Source organism: Astyanax mexicanus, chromosome 11 (genome assembly GCF_023375975.1).
Source record: "Astyanax mexicanus isolate ESR-SI-001 chromosome 11, AstMex3_surface, whole genome shotgun sequence".
Classification (NCBI taxonomy): domain Eukaryota; kingdom Metazoa; phylum Chordata; class Actinopteri; order Characiformes; family Acestrorhamphidae; genus Astyanax; species Astyanax mexicanus.
The window spans coordinates 36,828,319-36,854,848 of record NC_064418.1 but is presented as its reverse complement, the minus strand read 5'-3'; the positions used below and the strand labels follow the sequence as shown (position 1 = coordinate 36,854,848).

The 26,530-nt window shown below is 40.4% G+C and overlaps 1 protein-coding gene across 8 annotated transcripts in view; it reads left to right on the top strand.

The window, feature by feature from the left end:
• The window catches only part of pard3bb (par-3 family cell polarity regulator beta b), a 367,820-nt gene that overhangs the window by 215,198 nt on the left and 126,092 nt on the right, over positions 1–26,530 (top strand). For all 8 annotated transcript variants that reach the window (XM_022680248.2, XM_022680245.2, XM_022680244.2 and 5 more), the window contains 2 exons: positions 7,340–7,549; positions 18,412–18,637. In XM_022680248.2, coding sequence (XP_022535969.2) covers positions 7,340–7,549; positions 18,412–18,637 — 436 coding nt within the window. The remainder of the gene's footprint in view (positions 1–7,339; positions 7,550–18,411; positions 18,638–26,530) is intronic.

Genomic DNA, 26,530 nt, shown 5'->3' with positions numbered 1-26,530 from the left:
ATCCGATCAGTTTTTACCGCCTCTACCAGAATGTCTACCCATATATTGTCAGTGGTTTTCTGTAGAGTTTGTACAAGAAAAAACTGTATAGCTATAAGTAATCAATCCTGAACAGAAACATATCTCAGCTCATGGAAAGTTGGATCAGCTGGAGTTTCAGATACAGAGTACTGTAAGGATTAGTGCTCAACGAACTGCAGTTCAGTGATCATGTGGAGGAAGGTCAGCCCCTCCTGTAGACTATAGTATTTAGTTAACTCTGCTATTGGAGATGGAATTGAATGGGTTGTGCTAGTGTGCTGCAAAACATGCCTAGCCATCTATCACTCTGTTTTCACAATGACAATCTCTCTCGCTCTCGCTTGCTCACTCGCTCACTCACACTGGCTCTCTCAGCAACCCCCTGTAGCCTTCCGCTCGCCCACTAACCCAATAAAGGTGAACTGTAATTATGAGATGCCTTTTAAAAGTCTGTCGCTGACAATTATCAGAGTCATACATCTCCTCCAGCTTAAATATCATAACACACGCTGAGGAGAGAGAGCCTCTTACTCCTTGCTCGTCCCCGTGATGGATCTGCTGGAGAGAGAGGGTGTATGCGGGGGCTGCGCTGACGGCTGCCTGGATACGGGACGTTAGGGGTGATGGAGCGTCCTATATGAGGCTCCGCTGGAGGCTGTAGCTCGGCACCTCTCACGACTCTCACTTTGTGTAAGTGTGTGTGTGTGTGTGTGTGTAGCTCTGTTCCAGTAAAACTCTCAGCTCCGTTTGATGGGCAGGGGTGGATCCCTTAAGTTGTTCTGGGCGCCGCGCTTGGCGCGTTCTCTCCCAAGCTAAGCAGAGGCAGATGAACGGAGGCAGAAGGGTGACAGCGAGAGCGGAACAGAAGCATCACAGTGACAGCCGACCTTTAAAATCCTATTTTCTTCCCCGGTCGCCCCCTTTCCTCTGTCTCTCATGTCTCGAGTACTGTAAGCACGGTGATGTAGCGGGTAGGTCCTTCTCCAGCAGCAGGTGTCATCTGTCTGCCTCGTCCTTAACGGGGTTTTCTTAAACACACGCGCCAGTGGCAACGCAGGAAATGCGCCTCAGGTTACGTTCATCACTTTGACCGCCAGACACGGCATCTTGTGATAAACCAGCACGCTCGCACATGCTGACATGCTCGAAAAGTGAACTTTTCTGTCACACATGCTGAAATTCTCCTGCGCCTGGGTTCCCTCACGACCTTTACGTGTTGACATGCTCGTACCACATTAACACACAGCACTCACTTGCTGCTCACACTGTCTGAAATATCACCTGCACTCAGACCTGTTGCAGATACGGCTATGCTGTGTACAGGTCGTTAAAAAAATAAACGGGAAGAGAGATTAAAAGGAGAATAATAGGAGATACATACAGAGAACAATCACCCATAACAATAAAACCACGTTATTGCACTTATTGTCCAACATATTGGATGTAGCGCATACTTAGCTTTTTTTCTACCATGCTCTTTAATAGTCAGGACTAGGGCAGGGTATATTTTTACAACTTTTACGATACTGGTACAGATACGTAACTTTGAATTCAGTACCAAAACCCAAACAATACTTTTTTCGATACCTTTTTCTGCATTGTAACAAAAAAATAAGTTTGTGCTTGTTTTATGCAAAGTATCGAAAACAGGCACCAATTTTTCAAGATATTTTGGCTGGTGTCTTTTTTTTTTTTTTTATCAAATTTCCCTAGTCAGGACTTCACAAGTGATACTAATATTGTGGGGGTATGTTCAGGGGCGGATTTGGAAGTTCTGGGGCCCCAAGTAATGTTTTTCTTTGTTTTTTTTTTCCGGGGCCCTGATCAAATGGATTCTTTTGTATAGCAAAATGCAATATTGACTCGTACAACCTAGCTGTGTCATGTGCCTCATCCTCGTTTTTTCGTTTTCTGCTGCAAAAAAAATTGGTGAGCTTTGTCAAACTTTTTTGTCAAGGACTTCCTTTCCTTAATTTTCTTTTTTTTTTTTTTAGCACAGCTGTGATAAGACCGTTTCATGGTTGTGCCGAAGCTACCTTAGTCTACCTCGCCTGTCTTAACTTGCGTGTACGATGTCTCTTCCGTGTCAAACAAAAAAAAAAAAAAACTTTTTGGTTTTTTTTTCCAAACCTTTTGGCCAGCAATTTGGTGGTTTGCATGGTGATAAAATCCGCCCCTGGGTATGTTGATAGTGTGTGTTGGACTGGTGGTCCAAGGGGATCAGACACAGCAGTGCTGTTGGTGTTTTTAAACACTGTATCCACTCACTGTCCAATCTATTAGATTGTAGATTTAAAGTCCGAAACAGAAGCTCTGAATCTGTTGCTGCACAGTTTGTGTTGATCATCCTCTAGGCCGTCAGTGACGCTGAGGTGTTTAATAACTCCAGCAGCACTGTGTGTCTGATCCACTTTTACCAGCACAACACATTCTAACACACTGCCCCAATATCAATGTAACTGTAGTGCTGGGAATGACCAACCACCCAAATAATAGCTGCTTGGTGGTGGTCCTGTGGGGTCCTAATCTTTCTAGAACAAGTTTAAAATATATAGCATTTTATTTGTATCATAGAAATACATAAGTGCTACTACATGGTATGTGCAGCTGATATATTGAACAGTAAGTTCAAAAAGAAGGGTTTGGCCATTAATGGCTCATATTCATTACCAAACACTCTTTTTTTAATAACTGTATTCTTTCTTTCTTTCTTTCTTCATGATTCCAGAAATACAGACATTATGCATGCTAGTCTCAGAAAAATACATTGTGACGTACTTTGACATTATTAATAACATAATAATATATCATATTGCGCACCCCTACACACACGCAGTATAACTCCCTGGAGCCAAGCCTGCGCCATAGTTCTCCATGGACTAGCAGCCATAAAGCTGCTTAATTCTATCAGCCAGCCAGAGGACAGCAGTAATTACATTTGTGACAGGAATTCCACTCACAAAAGAAGTTTTTTTTTTTTTTTTCTCCTGTCCGACTGTGTCATGTAGCCGCAGCCTGCTATTTATAACCTTCATTTCACACAAATCCTGTTCTCCGTCCCCCAGCACCACAGGCCACCAACTCTCAGGAGTGCACAAACACCTCAGTCTTTCTTTTTTCTCCTTTTCTTTCTTTCTCTTTCTTGTTCTTGCACTGTCCCTGCTCTCTTACACTCACTAATGTTTCTATCATATACTTAAATCATGTTCTGTATAGGTAATTAGGAACATATAATGATTTACTGTTTTAAATATTAGTTTGAATTATATACATGGTATGCACAGAGAGAAAAGTTAATTCCATTACTACTTGAATTGAATGCCTAGATGAGGTCACCACGCGGGTCATCAGAGCCAGTCATTAGCTGGAGGCGTATAAAGCCTTCTAGCAGTGTTGGGCTCTGGGTTAATGGAGCTCCATTCAGTACTTTTGGCTTTAGTTGGAGTGGCTTTTTAATTAATCAGCTTTACTGCAGTACCTGACCTCATCCATGTCACCATACCTAAAATCAATTCAGTTCTTACAGTACTTTTCCAAAATCAAGTGTAAAGTCTAGTTTAAGTCATGAGTTTTAGGCAAGTGTCTAGGTCAGGAGTCTTTAGGATAAGTAAAGTCATGGGTTTTTAGACTAGAGTCCAGGCCAGGTCATGTGTCTTTAGCCTAAAGCCAAAGTAAAGTCACAAGTCTTTAAGCTAGAGTCCGAGTCAGGTGACAGGTCTTCTAGGTCATGTTTTAGGCTAGACTTTAGTGCAAGTCATGAGTTTTTAAGCTATATTCTAGGGCAAGTCAGAGAAGAGTCTCTAGGGAAGAGAGACTCATGACACAATGCTATGGAACAATTTGCAAGTCTTTAGGCTAGAGTCTAATTCAAGCCACAAGTCTTTAGGCTAGAGTCTAATTCAAGCCACAAGTCACAAGTGTTTGGGTTATAGTCTAAGTCAAATCAGAGGTCTTTAGGTAAGAGTCTACGTCATGTCGCAGGTCTTTAGGTTAGAGTCCAGGTCAAGTCACAAGTCTTTAGGCAGGTGTCTACATTAAGTCACAAGTTGTTAGGTTAGAGCCTAGGTCAAGTCACAAGTCTTTAGGTTAGAGTCTACGTGAAGTCACAAGTCTTTAAGCTAGAGTCTAGGTCAAGTCATAACTCTTTAAGCTAGAGTCTAGGTCAAGTCATAAACCTTTAGGCTAGAGTCTAGGTCAAGTCACAAGTCTTTAGGCTAGAGTCCAGGTCAAGTCACAGGTCCTTAGGCAATTGTTTAGGGCAAGTCACAGGTCTTTAGTCTAGAGTCCAGGTCAAGTCACAAGTTTTTAGGCTAGAGTCCAGGTCAAGTCACAGGTCCTTAGGCAATTGTTTAGGGCAAGTCACAGGTCTTTAGGCTAGAGTCCAGGTCAAGTCACAAGTCTTCGAGCAGGTGTCTAGATCAAGTCAGAAGTCGTTAGGTTAGAGCCTAGGTCAAGTCACAAGTCTTTAAGCTAGAGTCTAAGTCAAGTCATGAGTCTTTAGGCTAGAGTCTAAGTCAAGTCTTTAGGCAGGTGTCTAGGTCAAGTCACAAGTATTTAGGTAAGAGTCTAGGTCAAGTCGCAAGTTTTTAGGCTAGAGTCTAGGTCAAGTCCTTAGGTTAGAGTGTAGGCCAAATTAGGAGTCTTTAGGTTAGAGTCTAGGTCAAGCCACAAGTCGTTGGGTAAGTCAAACCTGAAATCAGTCAAGGCTGAAGCCTTTTTGTATGTGACTTAAGTGTGAGTGAAGTCACTAATTTAAGTGACTTTTATGTCTTGTAGTTGTCCAATGTGAATGTACCTTTTTCTGTTGTCCTTAATCAGCAGTTTGTCAGCTTTTTCTTTGGAAAGAGAAAGACAGAAGAAAATTATTTTAAAGTTGATAGAGATTAAACATTTTCTTTTGACTTTCTTTTCTTTTTACAGTTTAGAAGACACCAGGCACCACGTAGGAACCATTTATTCTCTTTTGCAGTCAGTTGTTATCTGAAATGATAGAGAAGGCACTGTGAAGCATCATTACGCTGCAGCACACCCACTTTTGCTTCTGTTTTAGTCATACATTATTTAGCCTACCAAATGACGTCAAAAGCCGACTGTAAATGGAATTCTGAAAAACTGATAAAACAAAAAGGTCTCAGTCTTCCACCCTTCCTCTGTGATGTCTGAATATATCATGTCCAATGAAGCTAGACTCATGACTCCATTGTGCTCTGCTCAGGACTGCTATAGTGGTACAGTGGAGTCGTACCAATTCCACTTCCTCTTACTTTTAAATGGCCATTAGGCAAACAGAGCGGTCCGGACCAGGCTGATTGGAATTCCAGCAGGGCGTAACGCCTGTCGATACGCTGATTTCCCCATTCCTGCATGCTCTGTGGGAGCTGCAGTGCTTTAGCTAATGATTTCGGGTGCAGGAGATGCAGAGCGAGTAGAGGAGGGTTTTGAGGAAAGCAGAGATGGAGGGATAGAGGGAAGAAGAGAAGACCTGATGGATGGAGATGCAGTTCTCGGCCTCATTCTCCTCATTCATCACCCTTTCTGCAGAGGGGTGTGTTCAAAAACTAATTTTCATAAGAGCAGGACAGCATTGAGTTGGGGAGGGTAAACCCTGTGTATTCTCTCTCTCTCTCTCTTTGTCTCTCTCTCTCTTATTCACCTTACTGTCGTCACCTTATTAACATTTAACTTTGTCATTAACCTGATGTGCCTGAGGGATATGTCTGGCTATTGACCCAGCCTGGAATTAGGTGAGAATTATGATGGGGATTTAAACGAAAATCCATGTACAATTTACGTTCATACTGACAAGCCAAAGATAAATAAGCTTAAAAGAAGCTCTAAAATGAGTGGGGTAGTTTGGGAGGGGCACTGGGTGATGTATGGGTTTAGAGCTGATTGGCCATGTGTGCCTTTGTTAGCAGTGAGATGCAGATGGTTGGATGTCAGCAGGGGGGCTGTATTATTGATTGACTGATCTGCATATTGTAATGTTTTTGCATACCAAAGTACACAGACACATCATCCACGCCTACAGCATAGTTAAACCTGTGAGGTCACTGTAGAGGCAGGAATTAACACAGTAAAAACCTTTTTTATATAAAAAAAAGGTTAAGAAATGGTATCTTTCATTACTTCAAAAAAGCACATTTTAGCTATTGATGGAAAAAATATGGTTTCAGATTTGGTGCCTCTTTAAATATGCTCTCTGCTAATTGGACAGTAAAGTGGAGTTAGTTGGGATGCTAACACTAGCCTGCTAGCACTAGTCATCATAGTCAATAGACTCTTTTTTTGGTTTCTGGGTTGTGACTTCTATCACAATCACTATATAAAACATATAAAGAATTATACATTTGTAACAGAACAATACTTATCTTGTTGCTTTCCAGTGAAAAACAAGCACCTCCATTTTTGTCAATTTTAGTTTACTACGTAATTAGAACCAACAAACTTATGCTCCCTTATACTGTGCTAAAATTTCTTGATGAACGGACCAAAAGAAGTACTTTATAATGACCTGAAATAAAAATCTTTTTACAAAAGCTTACATGGTGGTCAATATATGGCTGAAATATTTCTGTTTTTCCTTAACATGTCCATATAGCTATAGTTTTTCGTTTGTTTTATATATGTATTTTTTTTACTCTCTCTCCTGTAAAGTTGCTGTTTTGGACAGTTTTCTTTCTTTTTTGGACAGTGACTATATTCATTAATATGTCGAAATCTAAAATCTAGGTCTTTCTGCATGTAGGTGTTATATATTTTTTCATATTTCTGTAGGCAGCAGAGCAAAATGAATACAAACAATAAATACATAGTACAAGTGGACTGAGCTTAGAAAAGCTAATGCCCCCATCTGTTTTAAGGGTCCTCCAGTTGCATTCCTTAGGGCCACATCTTAGTTTTAAGCAGCACACTGCACATGGATTTACATCATTTCCTAATTTCCACAGGTTATAGTTAGCATGACATCCCACATAATGGTATAATTTGTATGAACTGTATGGAACAAAATGAAAAATCTGTACAAATCCAATAAAATACATATTTAAACTAAAGCAAATAAATATTTCAGTCTAAAGGAGAGCCCCCTTGGTGGGTCAAGGGGTCTTAAACCACTCCTCATACCTCATACTTACAGCTAGAGTTGAAACGGCCCTGCTGCCCAACCCAGTGCTCTTATTACCTGCACCCTACTGAACAAATTACAGCATGAGTTAATACAATTACTGCTCTTGTGTTTGTTGTGCTGTTTTAGAAGGAAACTGCCGAAACTAAAGAATCAACTAATTCTGATTCTTTTCTTCTCCTGGAATTTTAGTGCTGGCTGGTGTGGAGCTGGGTCCTACGCTGGGCCTAAAGAAGTCCAGTTCTTTGGAGAGCCTGCAGACAGCTGTGATCGAGGCCCAGAAGAACGACCTGCTACCCTTCCACAGACCTCGTCCGCACATGGTGAGGGGTCGCGGCTGCAACGAGAGCTTCCGAGCTGCCATCGATAAATCTTACGATGGCCCACCTGAGGATGATGATGGTAAGCTGTACCAGCACTGCTTTTGCTTGTTTTAGGGGGCGTTTTCATACCAGCATTATTTGGTCCGGTTAAAATGGACTCTAGTTCGTTTGTACTCTTGCGGTTCGATTAAGCAGGTGTGAAAACAGTCTCTCAGGTGCGGATCAAAACAACTGGAATGAGACAAGCTAGTGGAGGTGGTCTCAGTCTGGTCCCAAGCAATCTCTGTAGCGTTTTGCTTGTAGTGAGAACGTGATCCGGTCTCGATCTGACCCAGTTATCAAATATACTCCTTTTATTTGTGCTAAACTCCTGATAAGGTGCAGTTTAATCTGATATATTATCCAGATAACGCTAATTATCACAGCTATGAACAAATGCTATTTCGGCTCCATGCTGTTTACATGCACTATCTGTGCTGCATTCTACGTGTAAATCTGTGCTGCATGTGCTATTGAAAACACTGTTTAAAATTTTTGCTTTCAACTGCACAGTTATACGCGCTGGAACACCGAATCTTCTCCCTATGTTTTCTTTCTTTCTGACCAATCAGGTGAGACTATGTGCTCGTCAGATAAATGGCGTGCATTTTGATGTGTTTAGGTTTGTGCCTGTGTGAAACCAAACCAAACACTCGAAGTAATCTAACTCAACTGATCTGGGCCATAGAAACAACTACAGGTGTAAAACCTGTAACAAAATATACCTAACAGTGTTATTTTGATTACCTGGTATGTGTGTGTGACATTAAATATTTTTGGTATGAGTGTTTTGTGTTTTTGATGCTCTCAAATGGCTGTATGCAGTCAGATGCCCACAGCAATATTCCAGCTCAGCCTTGCACAGACATTTTTAGCCAGATGCCACTGGTCACGGTCAGTACCACCCACTGTGCTGTCCACTGGGAGTGATAATATCTTCTTGATAATAGCAAGTCCCATCATCTAGCACCCACTATCAGGCTTCACCCAAGCTCTGGTGATTCATGTTGCCTTGCCATGAGCACATGGACCATGTGTTCATGTTTGACCCCACCCACAAGATAACTACAGGTGTGGCAGTTTCCAAGCTGTCCCCTGAGGAAACACTTCATAATCAATCTACATACTGCTGTTCCATGACTATCCAGGACTGTAGCTGTGCTATGCTGCGTCAGGCTGTGCTGTCATCCACCAGCTTTGCTCTGTGTTGCTGTGTGGTCTCTGTGCACTATTGTGTGTTGCTGTGCTGTATCGTGTGTCAGTGGGGGGAGAGAAATGGGGAGTAAAATGAGCGTCTTTGTCCCTGTCATGTGCTTCCTGTTTCCTAACACCAGTTTAATTGGCCATCCTGTGAGAGCGGATAGAGCACAGACATGGGGAAAGAAAGAGAGAGAGAGAGAGAGAGAGAGAGAGAGAGAGAGAGAGAGAGAGAGGAGTGTGACAGAACAGAGATGTTGCTCATTATGGTCAGTGTGAAACAGGCAGGCTCTGACAGACACAGCACAGCTGAGGAACACCAGCCTCAAACCACTCACACACTCACACTAGAACCAACACACACACAACATTTAAAGCTATTTAGCAGGAATGCTACCTTTATTATTATGTGCCCTGAGTTCTGTGTGTGCATATATTTAAGGTGCTAACCTTTTCCGACACTAATATGTGCGAAAGCATTTAGTCAGCCCTCCTAATTTGTGAATTTAGCTACTTTAAGATGCACAATTGTTGACACAGAAAATCTATTCAGTTTTTATAATCTCCCTAAAATGTAGTAGAATGGGATGCACTGGAGCAGCTGCACATGAGCCTTATAACAGCTGTGGAGCAGAGGAACTGTGTCCTCTAGAATAATAGAACAACATCAGTTTTAAATATGATTATCGGACATCAGTGCCTGGCCTCAGTAATGCTTAAGTGGCTGAATACAATCAGATCCCCACAGCAATGTTCCAGAATGTAGTGTTAATCCTTTACAGACGAGCAAAAGCATGATGCCCACATTGTGTCTTATTTTAGCTACATGCATTTACAATTGGTAGTTAAATCTGTCTCCAGTTGGTCAGACTGAAATGATTGCTATGTTTTATAGTTATTTTGAAAAAGTAATCTGATTACTTATGACTACTTTCTTTATGGATTACTTGATTTTAAAATTAACCAAGTTGCTTTCAAGTTACTTTATTAGTTACTTTCAGCAGTTGCCACACTACAATTCCCAGAATACATTACGTTTCAATGCATCCAGCTGGATGCTACTATATCTTTTTACTAAGAAAGATGAATAAAAAGTAACGTACAGTGACTCATATAAGGATTGGAAATAGCAGTGTGTTACTGAAAGAAATGGTGAGATTAAAGTACTTACTAAGTAGTGTTTTACTGACTGCTTTCTTTATTTTCTTCTAATTTTGTTCCAATTTTCTCCCCAATTTACATTTCCAATTACCCAACTCATTCATAAGGACTCACTAGTGATGCCACAACACCAGGAGAGTGAAGACTAGCACATGCCTCCTCCAGTTCATGTGAAGTCACCTACCGCTTTTCCAACTGCTGCTGATGTAGCATTGCTGAGTAGCATCACAGCACGCTCGGAGGAAAGTGCAGTGACCCGGCTCTGATACATCAGCTCACAGACGCCTTGTGCTGATCGACATCACCCTTTGGAGTGATGTAGGGAGAGACCACCATCTACACACTCAGAGAGAGCAAGATATGAGCAATTGTGCTCTCTCAGGGCTCCGGTAGCCGATGGCAAGCTACATTAACAGGATTCAGACCGACGATGTCCTGATAGTGGCAGCTGCTCACTGCTTTCTGAGACTGAATAACAGTTGTCTACGTCACAGACCATTTTCTTGAGCCCGACTCGGCTCGAGGAAAGTGATGGGAAATCTCGTACTCGGGCAGAGAATCTAAAAACCCTATAGAGTAGCCAGCTGAATCTGATTTGAGATCAGAACGGTACCTCTGAGCTGCTTTCTAGACCGTTGGTTGATACAGTGCAGCTTCAGTTGACCTAATTATGAGTGCATATCTTCAAAACAAACTTTCAGAATTAGCTTTCTCATTAACACAAATTATCAGCTTGCTTCCTTTTTTCCCCTCTTCTCTGTTGTTGACGATGCATTCAGCGCGAACACAGCTGGTGTTTACCAAGACGTGGAGATGGTTGCAGATCATTCGCACACATTCACACACATTCTTGCACACACACACACACACACACACGTAACACACATAGAAGTGGAGTAAGACAACAGCAGTGAGAGGGACAGTAATTAGGCACATAGTGTTTCTCTCACATCTCATTACCGTTTGTGCCATGGGCTGCTAATCCTTCCGTGTCCAGGGAACAGGGCTATAAATCCATGCTCCAGCCAGTTTGTGTGTGTGTGTGTGTGTGTCTGTGTGTGTGTTGGTGTAGATGTGCAGATGTGTGCATGTGTACGTCCACACACACAGTCATGACTGGCTTGTCCTTCCAGCCATAATCAATATTGTTGTGTTTAAGCAGCTTTGCTGAGGGCTTTACACACACTGCTGTGTTTGGGCTCGTGTAGGTGACCACAGGGTTGGTTGTCACAGGGATTGATTGTAATAGTGCTGCTGTTTGGGGTAACGGGGGAGGTGTCTTGAAACGTTAATGCAGAGAGGTGATGTTTTGAGTACAGTTGTGTGTCCTTTTACCAGACCTCTATGTCCAAGACCCTGTTCACACCTGGGTGATCTGATCATTAGTGGTCAGCAAAATGTACAGTTGTAAATGTGGTACAGTGAGTGCTGAACACCACATTCAGAGGTGTTTGTAATTAATGAGAATTAATTTTAATAATAAATGAGAATGTGAATGCTTCTTAAATCCAGTCTAATCATTTTCTCATAAAAAAAAGTTCGAGTGAAAAGCTTAAATTGGGTAATATTCATGCTTTTATATCATCTACACATTTAGGGCCCTATCATACTCTTTGCTTTTTGCTACCTTACACCCCCCAACAGTCTATTTTTACGCCTTACACCTACACCATAAAAAAAAAAGCATCAGAGTCTAGAAATAAATCTATGCTGCTGGGTGTGGTGGTCTGGAAGTGAGGGGTGTTCAGGTACATTTCTGGTGTGTTGCTAATTTGGTGGCATAAAACACAGGTGCACCACTGACTGAAATGAACCTAGACAACAGTCAATCGTCAGAGTCCATTCCTATAAGTGCGCCATGACTGACTTTTAACTCAACAAAAAACAGAATATAGAATAAAATAACATTGCTGTTCCCTTAAATGAGCTGCTGGCGTACCTTCACAGCGTAAACTCTGCTGAGATGCACAAAGCGCCTCGCTGTTAAGAGACCAACATGCCAAAGCCAGAGCTCACGTGGCTCTTAAAGGGAATGATACGTGAAACACTGCTTGGTTTATTATATTCTGTTACACCTAAAACCCACCCATCATTAAATAAAGGAATTAGTATATGCCTTTTGCACATTTCGAGCCGCTCAAGGAATATTTTTTGCAGCCTCACGATACCAAAGACAAATGGTCACGCCCTAAAACCAGCTGAGCTGGCCAGTGCACTATAGATGGCTAAAATAGGGCCCTCAGTCCTTAAAGACTCTCCTAGGATTGGAAAATGAATTTGTCTTAGAATATTTGAACAATGAGAGGTTAACAAATCAGAGCTGTAAAACAGTCCAATTCTAAAATGACCAAATGGTTGAATAATTTGTACAGATCAGTCTCTGCTAGTTTATGGAATAAGGGTTGCTATTTAAGCTTTTCCTGTGCCCATGTTGGCAGATTAGAAGACTAAAAGTGGATAGTAATAAAGCCAGGCTTGTGAGTCAATATCTGTGCTAGGCTAAAAGCTGATCCTAGCCCACCAGCTTTAACATTTCTTCAGCTAGCTAACCATTTAACCCTGTGAGAACAGAATTGATGCATATTTACTTTCACATTCATTAAAAAGACAGTTTATATAGACAGTACCTTGATGTAGTTCTCCAGGCAGCATATCGAAATTAAGTCACGATAAGGTTCCTGAAGAGCAAGTTTTTGCCATTTGTCGAATGTTTGTTTTAATTCTCGTGTAGATATTTTCGGCAACAGCTTCTATGGAATACATTTTTCCCTGCCCTACTTATACGTTTGTGCTCAAGCTAAAAATGAAAGGTAAAATAATTTTTTGTTGTTTGCTCACTTGCAAATTTAAAAACCCTCAACTGGAAAAGAAATCCATACATCGCTGTATTTACTGCTAATCTGCAGACTTTCTTTCACATATGCTAGTAATTTCCCAGAGACCTTTACTGCGTCTAGAGGGTAAAAATGACTGCATCAGCTGAGCCTGAATTTCCACTCGTGCTCGTGGTCACACTTAACCCTTCTCGTTTAATTACCGTTACAGTCGTGGGTTAAAGTGCCTGTGTGGGCGGGCTTTAGTCAGCAAAAAGTGAACCACAAGCAGTGTAATATCAGGGCATATCACACTTATAATGAGGTTAGTTGTCACATAACGTGCCCCCTGAATGCTTTCAGGGCTGTTTTAGAGGACTCTGATTCAACTGCTCTTTACGTGAGTCAGTTATGTAGGTATTTTATGTATGCAATGCATACAATTGATTTACTTTTTGTATGCTTTTGATGGTAGCCTCCATTATTTGCAATACATCCATTATCTTGAATAAATTGAATTCAATGATTATGCTGGATCTTTAATTTATGGATTTATGTTTTTTCTGTTTGATGAAAAAAACAAACAAAAAAAAAGAACAAGCAACTCCATTCAAACCTGTCTTCAAAGGTTAATAACATATCATATATATTAAAGGAATTCATACAGAACACTCCAATCATATTATACAGGGCATTGTGTCTTAATTTGCATGATATTTATATGGTTTGTGAGGTACAAGAGCCAGAGTGAAAAGTGTGACAAAGCTATGATCCCAAAATGTTGTAAAATAAATAAAAAATAAATAAATACAGCATTTTATTGTACATTGTTGAAACGTGTATTTACTTTCTTGTTAAAAGAGCCTTTAAGCAGTAGCTATTTATTTCTACTGAGATTAGTTAATAATAATTTATTGTTGATAAGTATGGCTTACAGCCAGTGAAAACCCAAAAGTCAGTATTTCAGAAAATTAGAATATCATAGAATATCGTTGAAAAGTTACTTTATTTCAGTAATTCAGTTCAAAATCTGAGACATGTATTATATTATATAGATGTATTTATTACACACATAGGGATCTATTTTAAGTGTTTATTTCTTTTTTTGTTGGTGATTATGGCTTACAGCCAATGAAAACCCAAAAGTCAGTATCTCCGAAATTAGAATATATATATAAGACCAATTGGTACTTTTTGCAATGTGGGCAGTGTGCCAAGTCCTGCTGGAAAATGAAATCCACGTTTTCAAAAAAAGTTTTCAGCAGAGGGAAGCATAAAGTGCTGTAAGATTTTTTTGGGAAAATACTGCACTGACTTTGCCATCTGCTGGTGTTGCTCCACTTTGTTATATCAAGTCCAAAGTCAGTTTTTAGATTAGATTAGAGTTTAGTTATTATTTACATTTACTGATCACATCAGACTTTTACTGAATTTTACTGTAATATATTGTTGCCATCACACACAAAACCCTAAAATCTCCAAAATGACAACTATCCAGGACTTTTTACATCACTTCCTACTGAGCTGTGATGATAAAAATGACTGTAAAAACTGTAACAGATGTAATTTGGGTTGACTTGATTATGTTCGTATGTTCTGGTTGTGTTCAATTGTGAGGAATTTATGGCTGGGTGTGTCTCACAAATCCTGTCTGGCTGTCTGTCAGCATTTTTCTGACCTCGGCCTCACTTTTACTTTTTTGTTATGATTTTAATTTAATGCTTAGTTTACAGCAAAGACAAGTTATGATGGCAGCTTTAATTATGGCTATAAAAGCTATCTTGAAAGGCTGGTTTATGGCATGAAGAAATTTGTAGTGAAATGACGAGATTCATATTATGTCAGAAAGTGAAAAAAGACTCGATACCATTTTTTTCGACAGGAAAGAGACAGTTTTTTAAATATATATGAGGAACTGCTGTGTACATTTAAATCAGGGAAAACTCAGCCTGTAAGTCCTGTATGTACTATATGTATATGTATGTGTGTGTGTGTGTGTTTTTTTTTTTCTTTCATGTGCGTCCATATTTTGTGGGTTATGAGTATGATTGACACGCAGCAATACACGAAGGGAAACAACAGATCATAACAGAAGAGCGTACATAACCCAAAAGCTCTTAATAATCCGCCTTCCATTTAGCCTTAAAAAGCCCCATCATGCGCTATACATCAGTATGGGTAGTGAATAAAGGAAGAATTAAGGGCAGGATTTACTTTGCTTTGAAACGGTTTCTATTGGATCCCTTTGAACTCCACGCGGCTCAATTACAGCTTTGATATATCGAAGCGTTCTGACGGCAGGTAATGCTCTCTCTCCGAGTGCTGTTGTCAAAGTGCTTCGACTTTTCTTTTTTGTTTGTTGTTGCGGGAATTATGCCCGAATGATCCCCCCCGCTTCCTCTTTTCTAACTTTCTCCCACTCTCTTTCTTACTTTCTTTCTTTCTTTCTTTCCTTCCTCTTCTTCCTCATGTTTGTCCCTCTCACTTCGGTGATGCATGCGTTTTGCTCAGCTCTCGCCTCTCGCCGCTGCGCTGGGTGGTGGATTAATAGGCAGGCTGTGCGCGGATGGGAACAAAAGCGAGTTGGGATGCGTGATGGCGCGCGGCGAGCTCTGAAGCGGCCCTTTGAGGATGCGCTGTGTTTATGAATAATGCCGGCGCTTCTTTGCAGCCGCTCCCTCTTCCATGCGGATTTAAGTGGCTGTTCCGCGTTTGTTTACGCCGCGCGTGGGCCGCAGGGAAGCGGATGTTGCCTCCGCCATGGCCTTGGATAGATCCCTCGTAGAACTGGCTCGCCCTCGAACCCCACAGTGTGCGCGTATGCATGCATATGTGTGCTGGCACTGGGGCTCAGCGGGGAAGACGTTTTTGGGCTGTTGTGTTTCTGATTTATCTCTTGCATTCAGACAACAGAAGTACTGCACTGCTTTATAAAGCCAGCTATTCCACTCAGACTGCCACAAACATAACAGGGCTGAAACAGGCCAGAGACAATAACCATTCTTTATTAGCTTGTGCTAGTTCTGGGCAAAATGCTGGTTCATCTGATATACTGAAGGGGAAATTAAAACCAGTATGTATTTTTTACATGCCGCCATACCACTAGAGGCGCTGCAGAGCGCTGTGAGAACAGCACTGAAAGAAAAACCGATCCGAAGAAGCAGATACAGCATGCCAACTAGGGCTAGCATAACAGTTAGCATAGCAAGCTAGCACACCGGAGTGATGTTAGCTCAGCTCTGTGGAGTCAAGCGTTCATCTCGCTCTGTCCTGCCTGGAGACAAATAAGAAACAGCACTTTATCTAAAGGAGGATCTTTTATCTGAGAAAAATAGAAAAAGAACAACAGCAAACAGCAATTATTCACTCAGAGAAAAAGTAAAAGAGACATTAAATTGTTCCACAACTTGGAGAAATGTCCCTCTCGCCCCCCAGAGGAGCCCAGAATCAGTCCTGAGTACAGAATATTTTATTCAGCACAAGTGATAAAACTCTTCAAGAGCAGTAACTATAGCCCTTTTAAAAACAATAATACTGAAGGGAATTGTGGCTGATTTTAATACTGTAATGCCTCTAATTGCTTCATTAATAACATATTGTAATTTGATATTAAACTTGTGTCTAACTTGTACAATAGAACATTTGACAAATCTCTTTTAAATACCTTAACATTGAGTATTTTAGGTCCTTTTATAGTGTTGGTGGAACTATGTAAAATATTAAGTTTTGTAAAAGAAGCCGTTTTAAAGTTGTTGGCATATCTCTTTTTAATGTATTTTTTTTTTTAATTCTTCAGCTGTTTTTCTGCTAATGAAGTTGTATATCTTCATATATTGTGTTATTTTGTGGGACAATGTAAGCCCAATAGTAATCAATGCTATAATTTAAAGACTTATTGTTTAATATTATATTTACTCCTAGCAGTACAGTAAGTCACAGCCCAGTCATGCAAAAAAGAATAAATAAAATAAAGATACAGTGAAACCGTCAAATCTTGAAAAATACTGTGATATACATGTTTGATCATACTGTCCAGCACTACTTGTTGCTTAAGGGTCGTAGCATTTTGTCAAGGAGTCAATTTAAATGTGGCTCAACACTTGCAGGAATTGATTCATGAGGTTTGAAATATGAATGTAGCCACTCCCAAGGGTCACCCCAAAGATCACCCCAGGGATCTAGTCCCACTACTTTCCACTGGCCCATCATGTTTATATTCAATTACAGACTGCCTGTACAACCTTTAAAAGTCTCAGTCAGTTTGAAATTACATTTATTATTTGTAAAGATTTGATGAGTATAACATAAGTGTTAAATTTTGTTGTCTGGTTCTGTTTTTATAATCTTTAAATAGTTTAAATAGTTTGTAGTTTTCTCTGAACATTTTAAAATATTCCAATCTGCAAAGTTTCCTCAGTGTACAGTAGACTCTGTAAAGTTACTGAAGAGAAGATTTACATATCAGCTTTGTCTGCTCCCGTGCCTCGTTTAGTGTAATGAATGCTGTGTAACCTGGCCTGTGAAATACTACTCTCTCTTCAGGGCAGCTTTACTGACAGACACCCTGCTAATCATACACCTGTTCCTATCACTGCAGCACTGCCACATCCAGAACCTAAAAAAATAAACACACTTTGAGAAGCTGTACTTGATCAGCTCACACATTTTCAACTTTCACTGCTTTCATAGGGTTAAATTGTGGTCCAATAATCAACATCATGTTGTGGGGTCTAGGTGTGATATCTGGTGTACAGATGTTAACACTTAATACTAATATACATGCATTCTCACTTTCATGCTTTTCCTCTTTTGCTCTTACACACTTTCACTTTTGAGCTTTAAAGGTTATGTCAGTGGGGGTTTTCTGATATTTTTTGGGACTTTACTTTCTGTTGAAATCTTCCTGACAAAAAGATAAAGGAAAGGAAGATAGAGCAGAGAAACTCCACCATAGATTACCTGAAAGGCTCACTGCTTTCAGTTTCTTTTTTTTTTAGTTCATTCAAGTGATTTTTTTGGTAAAAAAAAAAATGACAGTTTTTAGTGCCATGAATTGCCCAGGAGGTGGGGATTAAGTACTTTGCCAAAAGGCACAGTTGCAGGCCTGTTGTATCCTCTCCTTCTTAAGATCTTAAGATTTTATCCAGAAGAATTCTGATTTCTGACACCCCACTTGTAGTTTGTTAACCTTTTACAGGGTTCGTGCGGTCATGAAAAACCTAGAATTTGGCCTGGATAAGATTGGAAAAGAAAAAAAAAATCCCCAGAAAGTTTTGGAAAAGTCATGGAAATTTGGTCTATTAATCTTTGTTTTTCTGTATATCAACAAAGAAAATCTATTTTGAGCTACAAATACATCAGCTCAGAGTTAATTCAGTAATTTAGCCCTTTACACACATTTTATTATTTATTATTTTAGGCCTACTATAATACATTTTAATTTTAGTTTTAGTTGATTTTTGGTTTTATTGTCCATGTCTGCACTGATGTTTTAAAAATTGTATGGTCATGAAAATTTGTCATGAAGGCATTAAAAAGTCCTGAAAAAATCATGGAAATGTATTGGTTAAAAACTGTATGAACCCTGCTTTTAAAGCTCAGTAAACTGTAGGCTCACTCCTCAGTTATTATCATTCCTTTATCATTCAGTTTTTATCATACTCATCAGTTTTATCATTCATCAACTACTACTCCCTCCCTCTCTCAATCTCTCTCTCTCTGTCTGAATTAGATGATGGATCAGAGGTGAGCTCAGGACGAGACACTCCAGCCAGTGGCTCCTCGCGGCAGGGCCTCGGGGACGGAGACGAGAGCAAGAAAGACAAGAAGAAGAAAGCCAAAGGGAAGAAGAAAGACAAGTTGAAAAGCAAAGGGAAGGACAAGGATAAGAAGAAAGCAGAGGAGTCCAGTGAAGAGCCAGATAAGAAGACAAAGAAAAAGGGATTTGGGCTCCTGAGGTACTTTATTTTCTCACATTTTCTCCGTTTTCTCTCTCTCTTCTCTTCTCTTGTATCCTGTTTTCTGATTGGCCAAGAGCAGACGGTGGATGGCTGTTGTTGCGCATCATTTGAGGTGAATGGGCGAGCGATGAGGTGCTGTGTTGTTTTGCTGGCCGTGGTGAGGTCGCTGTGTGATGGAATGTTAGTGGAGTTTGTTTCAGGGCACACAGCGGGTTTGAGCCCACGGCCAGCAATGCTGGGCACAAATTATAGTGAATGGGGCCCAGTGTGTGTGTGTGTGTGTGTGTGTGTGTGTCCTTGTCTGTGTGTGTGTCTGTGTGTATCTGAGCAGGGCTGACTGCAACTGCTGTTAAATGGAGCAGTCAGCCCTCGGCTCCATATGGCATGTTTTGTGTGTGTGTGTGTGTGTGTGTGTGTGTGTGTGTCCGAGTGGCCCTGTCCCTTCCTTATGGCCGCTGCCAGGTCTAATCTGCATCTCGCTGGGCACCGGTTCCAACACCTACCCACACGGACATTCGTCCTCCATCCTGATAGCGATGCTGTTCGGGAGGAGGGCGGGGCCTCTGACTGCGCTGATGCAAAGGACAAGCTGCATGATTAATTCAGCGAATCAGAGAGCAGGCGTCCTCCTGGCAGGCTCCGCCTAACGGGCAATTAACTTTTTAATTGTTTTAATTTGGCTGGCTGCTGAGAGAGCTGAGGAGCAGTGCCATGCACGGCGCTGCTGCCACAACACACACTGTGCTGTGCGCTTTAGCAGAGAGCTGCAGACTACAATGGGAGAAGAAGAAAAAAGACAAAATAAGCGAGTGTGAGAAATCATTTACAGTACTTTATCACCGTTTTCTCCTTAACACCAAAAGTACACAATCAGCCAGGACGAGGTTGATGTCCAATTTTTTTTTTTCCTCATATAGCCAACAAGCTAATATGTGATCTCTCATACTTATGTGCTTTCTGACAATGTATTGCTTTTTTGTGTTGCGAAACTATGTTTTTCTATTTTCTATTATTCTTTTTTCTTTGATTCTTTATCTTATTCATCTGCTTCATTTTCTTCTTGTGTGACTTTTGCTGCAGTTTCTAAGGTATTAGACACCATTTAAACCCCGGATTTACCCCAGATCAGCCCTTGGCTCCATATCTCACATGAGATATCATAGCTGCCACTTAGCAACACCTTAGTAACCACATAGTAATTACCTCCAATATCATAAAAACCACCTGTGATGCTACAGACACCACTTTGCAGCCACCGAGCAACACCGTATATCATAGCAAACAGCTGAAAACCCATAGCTACCACATCGATACATTGTACCAATGATATGACATACCATATAAACCACCTAGCAACCACCCAGCAACACCATACCAACCACAAGACCAGCAAGACCATAGCAACTCTTTAGCACCAGTATAACAAGCAATTGGGATTCTGCACTAACATTATAGCACCCAATTTACAACACAATAGAAACACAACACAATACAATATTATAACTATGCAGCATATACTGTATGTGTAGAGATACATTTTTTGTCTTTATATACATTTTCACATATATTTTCAAGCTTTTATGATTTGTTAGCTGCATTAGCATTGCTTTTTAGTCTAATTCAGACTGCAGCAGACTCTGCTCTGCTGTATCTGGACCTGTCAGGTGCACGGCTTTAGGAAAAAAGTTCTTCCAGCTCAGCTCAGCCTGTGTCTTTCTCAAGGTGAACCGTCACTACTCATCAGCCAGCGCAGGCTATGCTAGACCCCGCGCCTCGGCTAATCCGACTTAGTCTGACTTGGCCTCTCTCTCTCTCACGCTCACTCTCTCGCTCTTTCGCTCGGTCTCGGGTGTCTGCAGAAAGATATCCAGCGTGCCGTCGTGGCTAACTCTTCCATCTCATCACAATCATTCTGTGTGGCCTGTTGTTCTGAGGAGATAAGCAGTATAAGCAGCAGTGCAGCAGTGCAGTGTCAGGGCTTGACTGGGTGAGGGATGTAAAGGTTACTGAAAGTATGTGTTTTTATGGGAGCTGGTAATTGCAGTGAGACTGGGAATAAGGATTAGAGGGAGTGCAGGGGGGTATTGGAAGGTTAGGTGGAATGAGGTGCAAGTCAGTTGTCTTCACTTAGTGATAAGATAGTCAACCCCCTTATATACAGTTATTGCAGTAACAAAAGAATGAGATAATTTGATATTTAGTGTTAATTTTCCAAATATGAACAGGTGTATAGTTATCAAAGAGGGAAAGACACAAGTAGAAAAAAAAAGAAAAGTAATACACAAAAACACATACACACACAAAAAACAACATTTTTCATCGAGCGCTGGATGTTAATCTGCACAGATATCTCTTCTAAAAACTGTTAATTTGGGTGAGTAAAGTGCTTCCATTTATTTACAGTAAGCTTAGATTTCCACTAAGGCTGGGTGCATGTCGCCCGGGTAAATGTCGCCCGACAGCGGAAGGACACTGAGGAACCCTGAGTGTTCCAGGAAGCCAGGGCGATATCAGCTAGCGGTTTGTCTTGCGTAGCTTGTTTTAACACAATAAATGTGCAGGCTACAGTTTGATATACTCACCTGTAAATGGCAAAAAAGCTAGCACTTAACCCGGTTAGCAGGTAATGCTAATGCTGCTCCAGCAGTGCTAGCCGAGTTAAGCAGCAGGCTACAGGTCGATAATACTGTAACAAAAATTTGTAGTGTGTTTAAACATATTGTATTTTTTTGTTGAAGTTATCTGTTGTGTAATATAATAATATATAATCATTAAAACAATTCTGCTGAAATTATTGATTGTATTAGAGGTGGAGTCATTAAGAATGTCTGGATAAATATAATAATTATGAATCAATCAATAAAAAAATAATAAATACACAATGGCTACACACAAGATACAATCCTCTGTGACTCAAAATCATTGTATTATTGTGTTGTGGGGTCTTACCTTTCGAATTACATAACAAAAAACAATAGGGCTTTGCACCTCCGGTGCAGGCTTCGCCTGCGCCTTCGGTGCTCGGGCCCTAAATATAATAAATTGACCTTGAGATCACCCCGCTCCATACATGAAGTGATTGGAAAAAAGAAATATGAAGAAACTGAAGCGCATCCTGTGCTCCCTGTTATATCATTGGAATTACATACCAGTCTTAAAGCCTGAAGTTATGATTTAGCTTTTAATTTAATAGCTGGTCGTAAATACACTACTCATCATTTGTTTTTTACAGAAAATTAGAGTGGCCTTCTGTGAGTGTAAGAAGAGAACGGCGCTGAGAATTTATAAAGCCATTCAGGCCGTTCTATAAACTGCCTCTTCTATATATTACATGGCTGTTACACTGGAAGGTCAGAGCCTCTAAATGTTAACTAGATAGCAGTGTGTGTTCAATATACATCAGGTTCAGGTTGACATAGGAAGGTCTGCTGTGTTCTAGTGGAGTAAACATGACCTTGGAACTGGGCAGTGTTTGAACACTGGAAAGTGATTATGAACCTTGTTGTGTCTCGCTGTAGTTTTTGTTATTTTTTATTTATTTATTTTTTTAACATTAAAACATTATTTAGAGGCATTTAGAAATGATTAGAGATGTTTTGGTGTGGCATTTAAATTTGAATTGAATTATTGAATTATTTAATGACATGATATTTTATGAAGAACTCTGGGGTAATTTTTTCTATTACGAGTGGATTTTTATTCCTGTCCGGAATGACCCTGTATGTGTTTTTCTCAGACGTCCGCTGAGAAAATTACAGGCTGAATTATCTACTGCTTTTTCTCTGAACTCCCTAGGCCTCTGGTAATTTTAGTCTCATCCAGACGCACATCTCTGAGTTTCGTCACCTTGTGTTTAATAAAATTGCTATTTGTCCATTGCTACGCACCGTAATTACACTTTGGGCAAGTGTTTCCACGGAGATCCTCTTAAACACAACAGCTTGTGGAAATGGAGGAGCTACTGAACGCGATGTAACATGACTGAGAAAGCCTAAAAACCTCACTGATCCTCCTGTTTTTTTTTTAATTGCAGTCTGGATGCAGGAGTTTTATCACTGAGTAGAAGTGTGAAATAAATAAGGTTTAAAAAATCAGTCTTAAAAGATTTCAGTCTAAAGGAAAAAAAATGGACTAAATGACTTTTACCAATACTTAATGATGCTGTATTTATGCTTATTCCACATCAGTGGCATTTTAGTGGCTCGTCAGCGCACAAGTTTGTGCAGGTTGTCTTTTTCTTTAAATGTTACTGCCACTGTGTTGGCCTTCTGACTTTATCTCTGACCGTGATTCCATTTATACTGGATTTTTACAGTGTTTGATGAAGGACATGAGGTGCTGGCTGCCATTAGATTAGAAAGACTATTGCCTTGACTCCAGTGTGGACAGTAGCGATACTGCTTGTTTTTGTTACTCTGACTTACGTTTGGACTCACCTTCTCTTTTTCAATGTGTTTTCTTTATTTTCATGACCCCCCCCCCCCCCCCCCCTCACCAATCCTCAGAGTTGATTGGAGTCTAACAGGCAGCCCATAGTTAATGACGGATCTCTTCTCCTACTGTCCAGCACGTACAATGTGCTGCATTTCCTGTGTCTCAATCTCAGCATTATTCTCCACATTCTAGCGGCCGCTGGGAGTCTCTGGCCCGTGGCCACGGCTGTATTAGTGGCCAGAGGCAGGAGGCTCTGAGGGTGACCATGCAGCTGCTGGCCACTGGCCGCATGAGCCAGGATGATGCCCTGCAGCCTGGTGATAAGCGGATGACAATAGAGAGTAATGAAGGCTGGACAGTACTGTACTCTACTAAAACCAGCCCAATCCTGCACACAAACAGTCAGCAGACATGTCCATTTGGTTTCAGTGGATTCTTGACTGGTTAAAAACCGTGGCTTGTTTTACAGATGGCTAAGTGGTTAAAAGGTCTGAAAACGGTGTTGATTTAAACCTGCCCGGCGGTTTGTGTGAACAGTAGTGGATACTGTACTCTCCCTGCAAATCCTCCTTCTGGAGAACAGATGTTTAGTCTGGTTTTAGGGAGTGTGTACGACGTGTGCATGCTGAGAAACACCCAATTGTTCTTGCCTGTATTTAAGTTTTACACTCTACATCTTGTGTATTTTACAGGGGTTTTTTTTATACACAGACACATTAGGCCTAATGGTGGAAGGAATAACTGTGGAATGATTTGTTGACCATTTGGGGGTAAAAAAAATAAAAAAAACTTTTTGCCTTGTGTAGGCTGAATGCATATACAATTTATAGCATTTAATGACTGGATGAACCCCTGAGAGTCATCTAAACACGTACTCTACCAGAAAGGGATGTCAATTCAAGTCAAGTAGTTTTATTGTCAATTCTGCATATATACAGGACATACAGAGGATTGAAATTACATTACTATCATTACTATTGTATAAGTGAACAAGTTCTTTAAAGCTCAAAGTTGTAGGAGGAATTCAAGTGGGGGAAACATGTTCACCTTAAACAAAGACCAACAAGCTTACTGTGGAGAGTGACGGATAAAATGTGTAAGGTGTAAATGGTGTAAGTAAAAGTTCTGCCATTATTTTATTTTTTATTTTTACCTGAGTTTCTTCTTCAATGTGTCCATATGGCGCTGGTCATATTTTGCTTGAATTATTGTCTACACGTAAGGCTTCCATTGGTACTACGTTATTTCATTTGTGTCTATAAGCTTTCAGAAAATGTTCACAAATATGGACAAAATGAACACAGAGAATGGGCAGATGGTGCCGTCTGTATCCATATCCTTATGAGCATAAAACAAAAACTACAGGTAAACTGTATATGGTAAACTGATCATTTGATGGATAATGTTCTTAAATCAGATTTTATTTTTTCCAGATTCTCCTTTTTTGTTGTCCATCATATGCTCTGAGCAAAAAAGAAAAAACATAAAACAGTTACTAAAACATATCATGCGATTGGAAACATTAGTAGGACCTTACTAATGCTGCTGTGTAGAACCATCATCTATAAAGGACAATACTGTGGCCATCACTCAAAAATGTTGTATGTACTGTATTTTTAGCACTATAAGGTGCACCAGATTATAAGGCGCATTATGCGATGACACTAAGCAAAAGGACTGTAATTGTAATTCCTGCCTCTGAATGGCAAAAGAGATAGCGCTTAGCGTGGTTAGCGGCTAATGCTAATACTGCTTCAGTCTTGGTGCTGGAGAACTAAACTGAAACTCTTGTATAACACTGTATTTCAGCGGAGTGGCTTTACTGCTCCGTAAAACCGGACTCGTACAATTTATACATAAGCAACACCAGATTATAACACGCACTGATTATTTTTGGGAAAATTAAACGATTTTAGGAGCGCCTTATAGTGGCTGGCTTTCTGGGGCTCACCTCTAACATATTTTTTTCTCTGTGTTGTGTTAGAAATGTGGATGCATGTTTGGTGCACATTTTATTAATGTTTGTGACAAACTTAGAACCCTTGGGATGCTTAACTGCAGATACATTACTGTGCGTGTGTGTGTGGTTTTGTGTGTGTGGTATACTGCAGCTCCGCTGAGGAAAGGTATAGCCCCAGGTGGTGGATGAGGCCCATTAGGATGTTTTACATCCTGCAAACAGATGGAGAACCAAACAGCCTGCCAAATATCTCTCATTCTGCTGCTGAGCTTAAGACGCACACATTCACACACACTCTAAACCTATCTATTTTGGGCATGCTTTCCTTATGTCTTAATAAAATGTCTTCAGGTTACATAAACGACGTGTTTGCGTCATAGCAGACCGTGATAATCACGTGAATTATAGACTGCTTTATCTGTATTGAGAACCGCAGTATTTTTACACAGATAAGAATCTGAGCACCACTCCTAAACAGAGTTGGGTCTTTGGCCAAAGCTGTAACTTTCTAAACAGAACAGGTCTATGTGAAAGAGAGCAGCTTTAAATGCTTCCAGATTATTCCCTATGATATAGTCCTTTATCTGCACTACTCTGTAGCGTATTAGCAGAAGTGAAATATTACATAATTGCACTTAATCTTTGGAGATTGAACATAATTGCAGCTCTTCAATGCCAGCTTTACTCCCACCGTATTTAAAAAGGCACAAAATACGACTCTACTATTAAAGAAATGCAGTCACGGTTGCTTTGCCTTGTATGGCTGTAAATGCAAGTCGTTGACACAGGCCGCGTTTGATAAGTAATTGTTTTGAAGTCAATGTACAGTTTAAATGCTGTTATGTGGACTGCAGGACATGTAAGGAAAAGAAAAGAAAAAGACCACAGGACAGGAAATGCATCACCAAGTCAGATATCTGCTCGGCTGTAGCTGTACATACATAGCATACAAAATGTTCTATATAGTACTAAAAAAAGCTGTTTCGTTGCTATATAGAACCATTTAAAAGGTTGTTGGTATTTTTGGCAGTGTGGGCAGTGTGCCAAGTCCTGCTGGAAAATGAAATCTGCATCTCTATAAAAGTTGTCAGCAGAGAGAAGCATGAAGTTTTTTTGGGAAAACAAAACTGCACTGACTTTAGACTTAATAATAAAACACAGTGGACCAACACCAGCAGATGACATGTCTCTCCAAACCATCACTGATCATCAGTTAATGTTACATTTCATTTGTAAATCAAGGGAGCAGAGTCTGGAGGAAGAGTGGAGACACACAGTCCAAACTGCTCGAGGTCTAGTGTGAAGTTTCCACAATCAGTGATGGTTTAGAGAGACATGCTGGTCATCTGCTGGTGTTGATCCACTGTGTTATATCAAGTCCAAAGTCAGTGGAGTGGAGTTGCGGATTTCATTTTCCAGCAGGATTTGGCACACTGCCCACACTGCCAAAAGTACCAAATGGTTTTATATAATATTCTTATTTTCTAAGACACTGA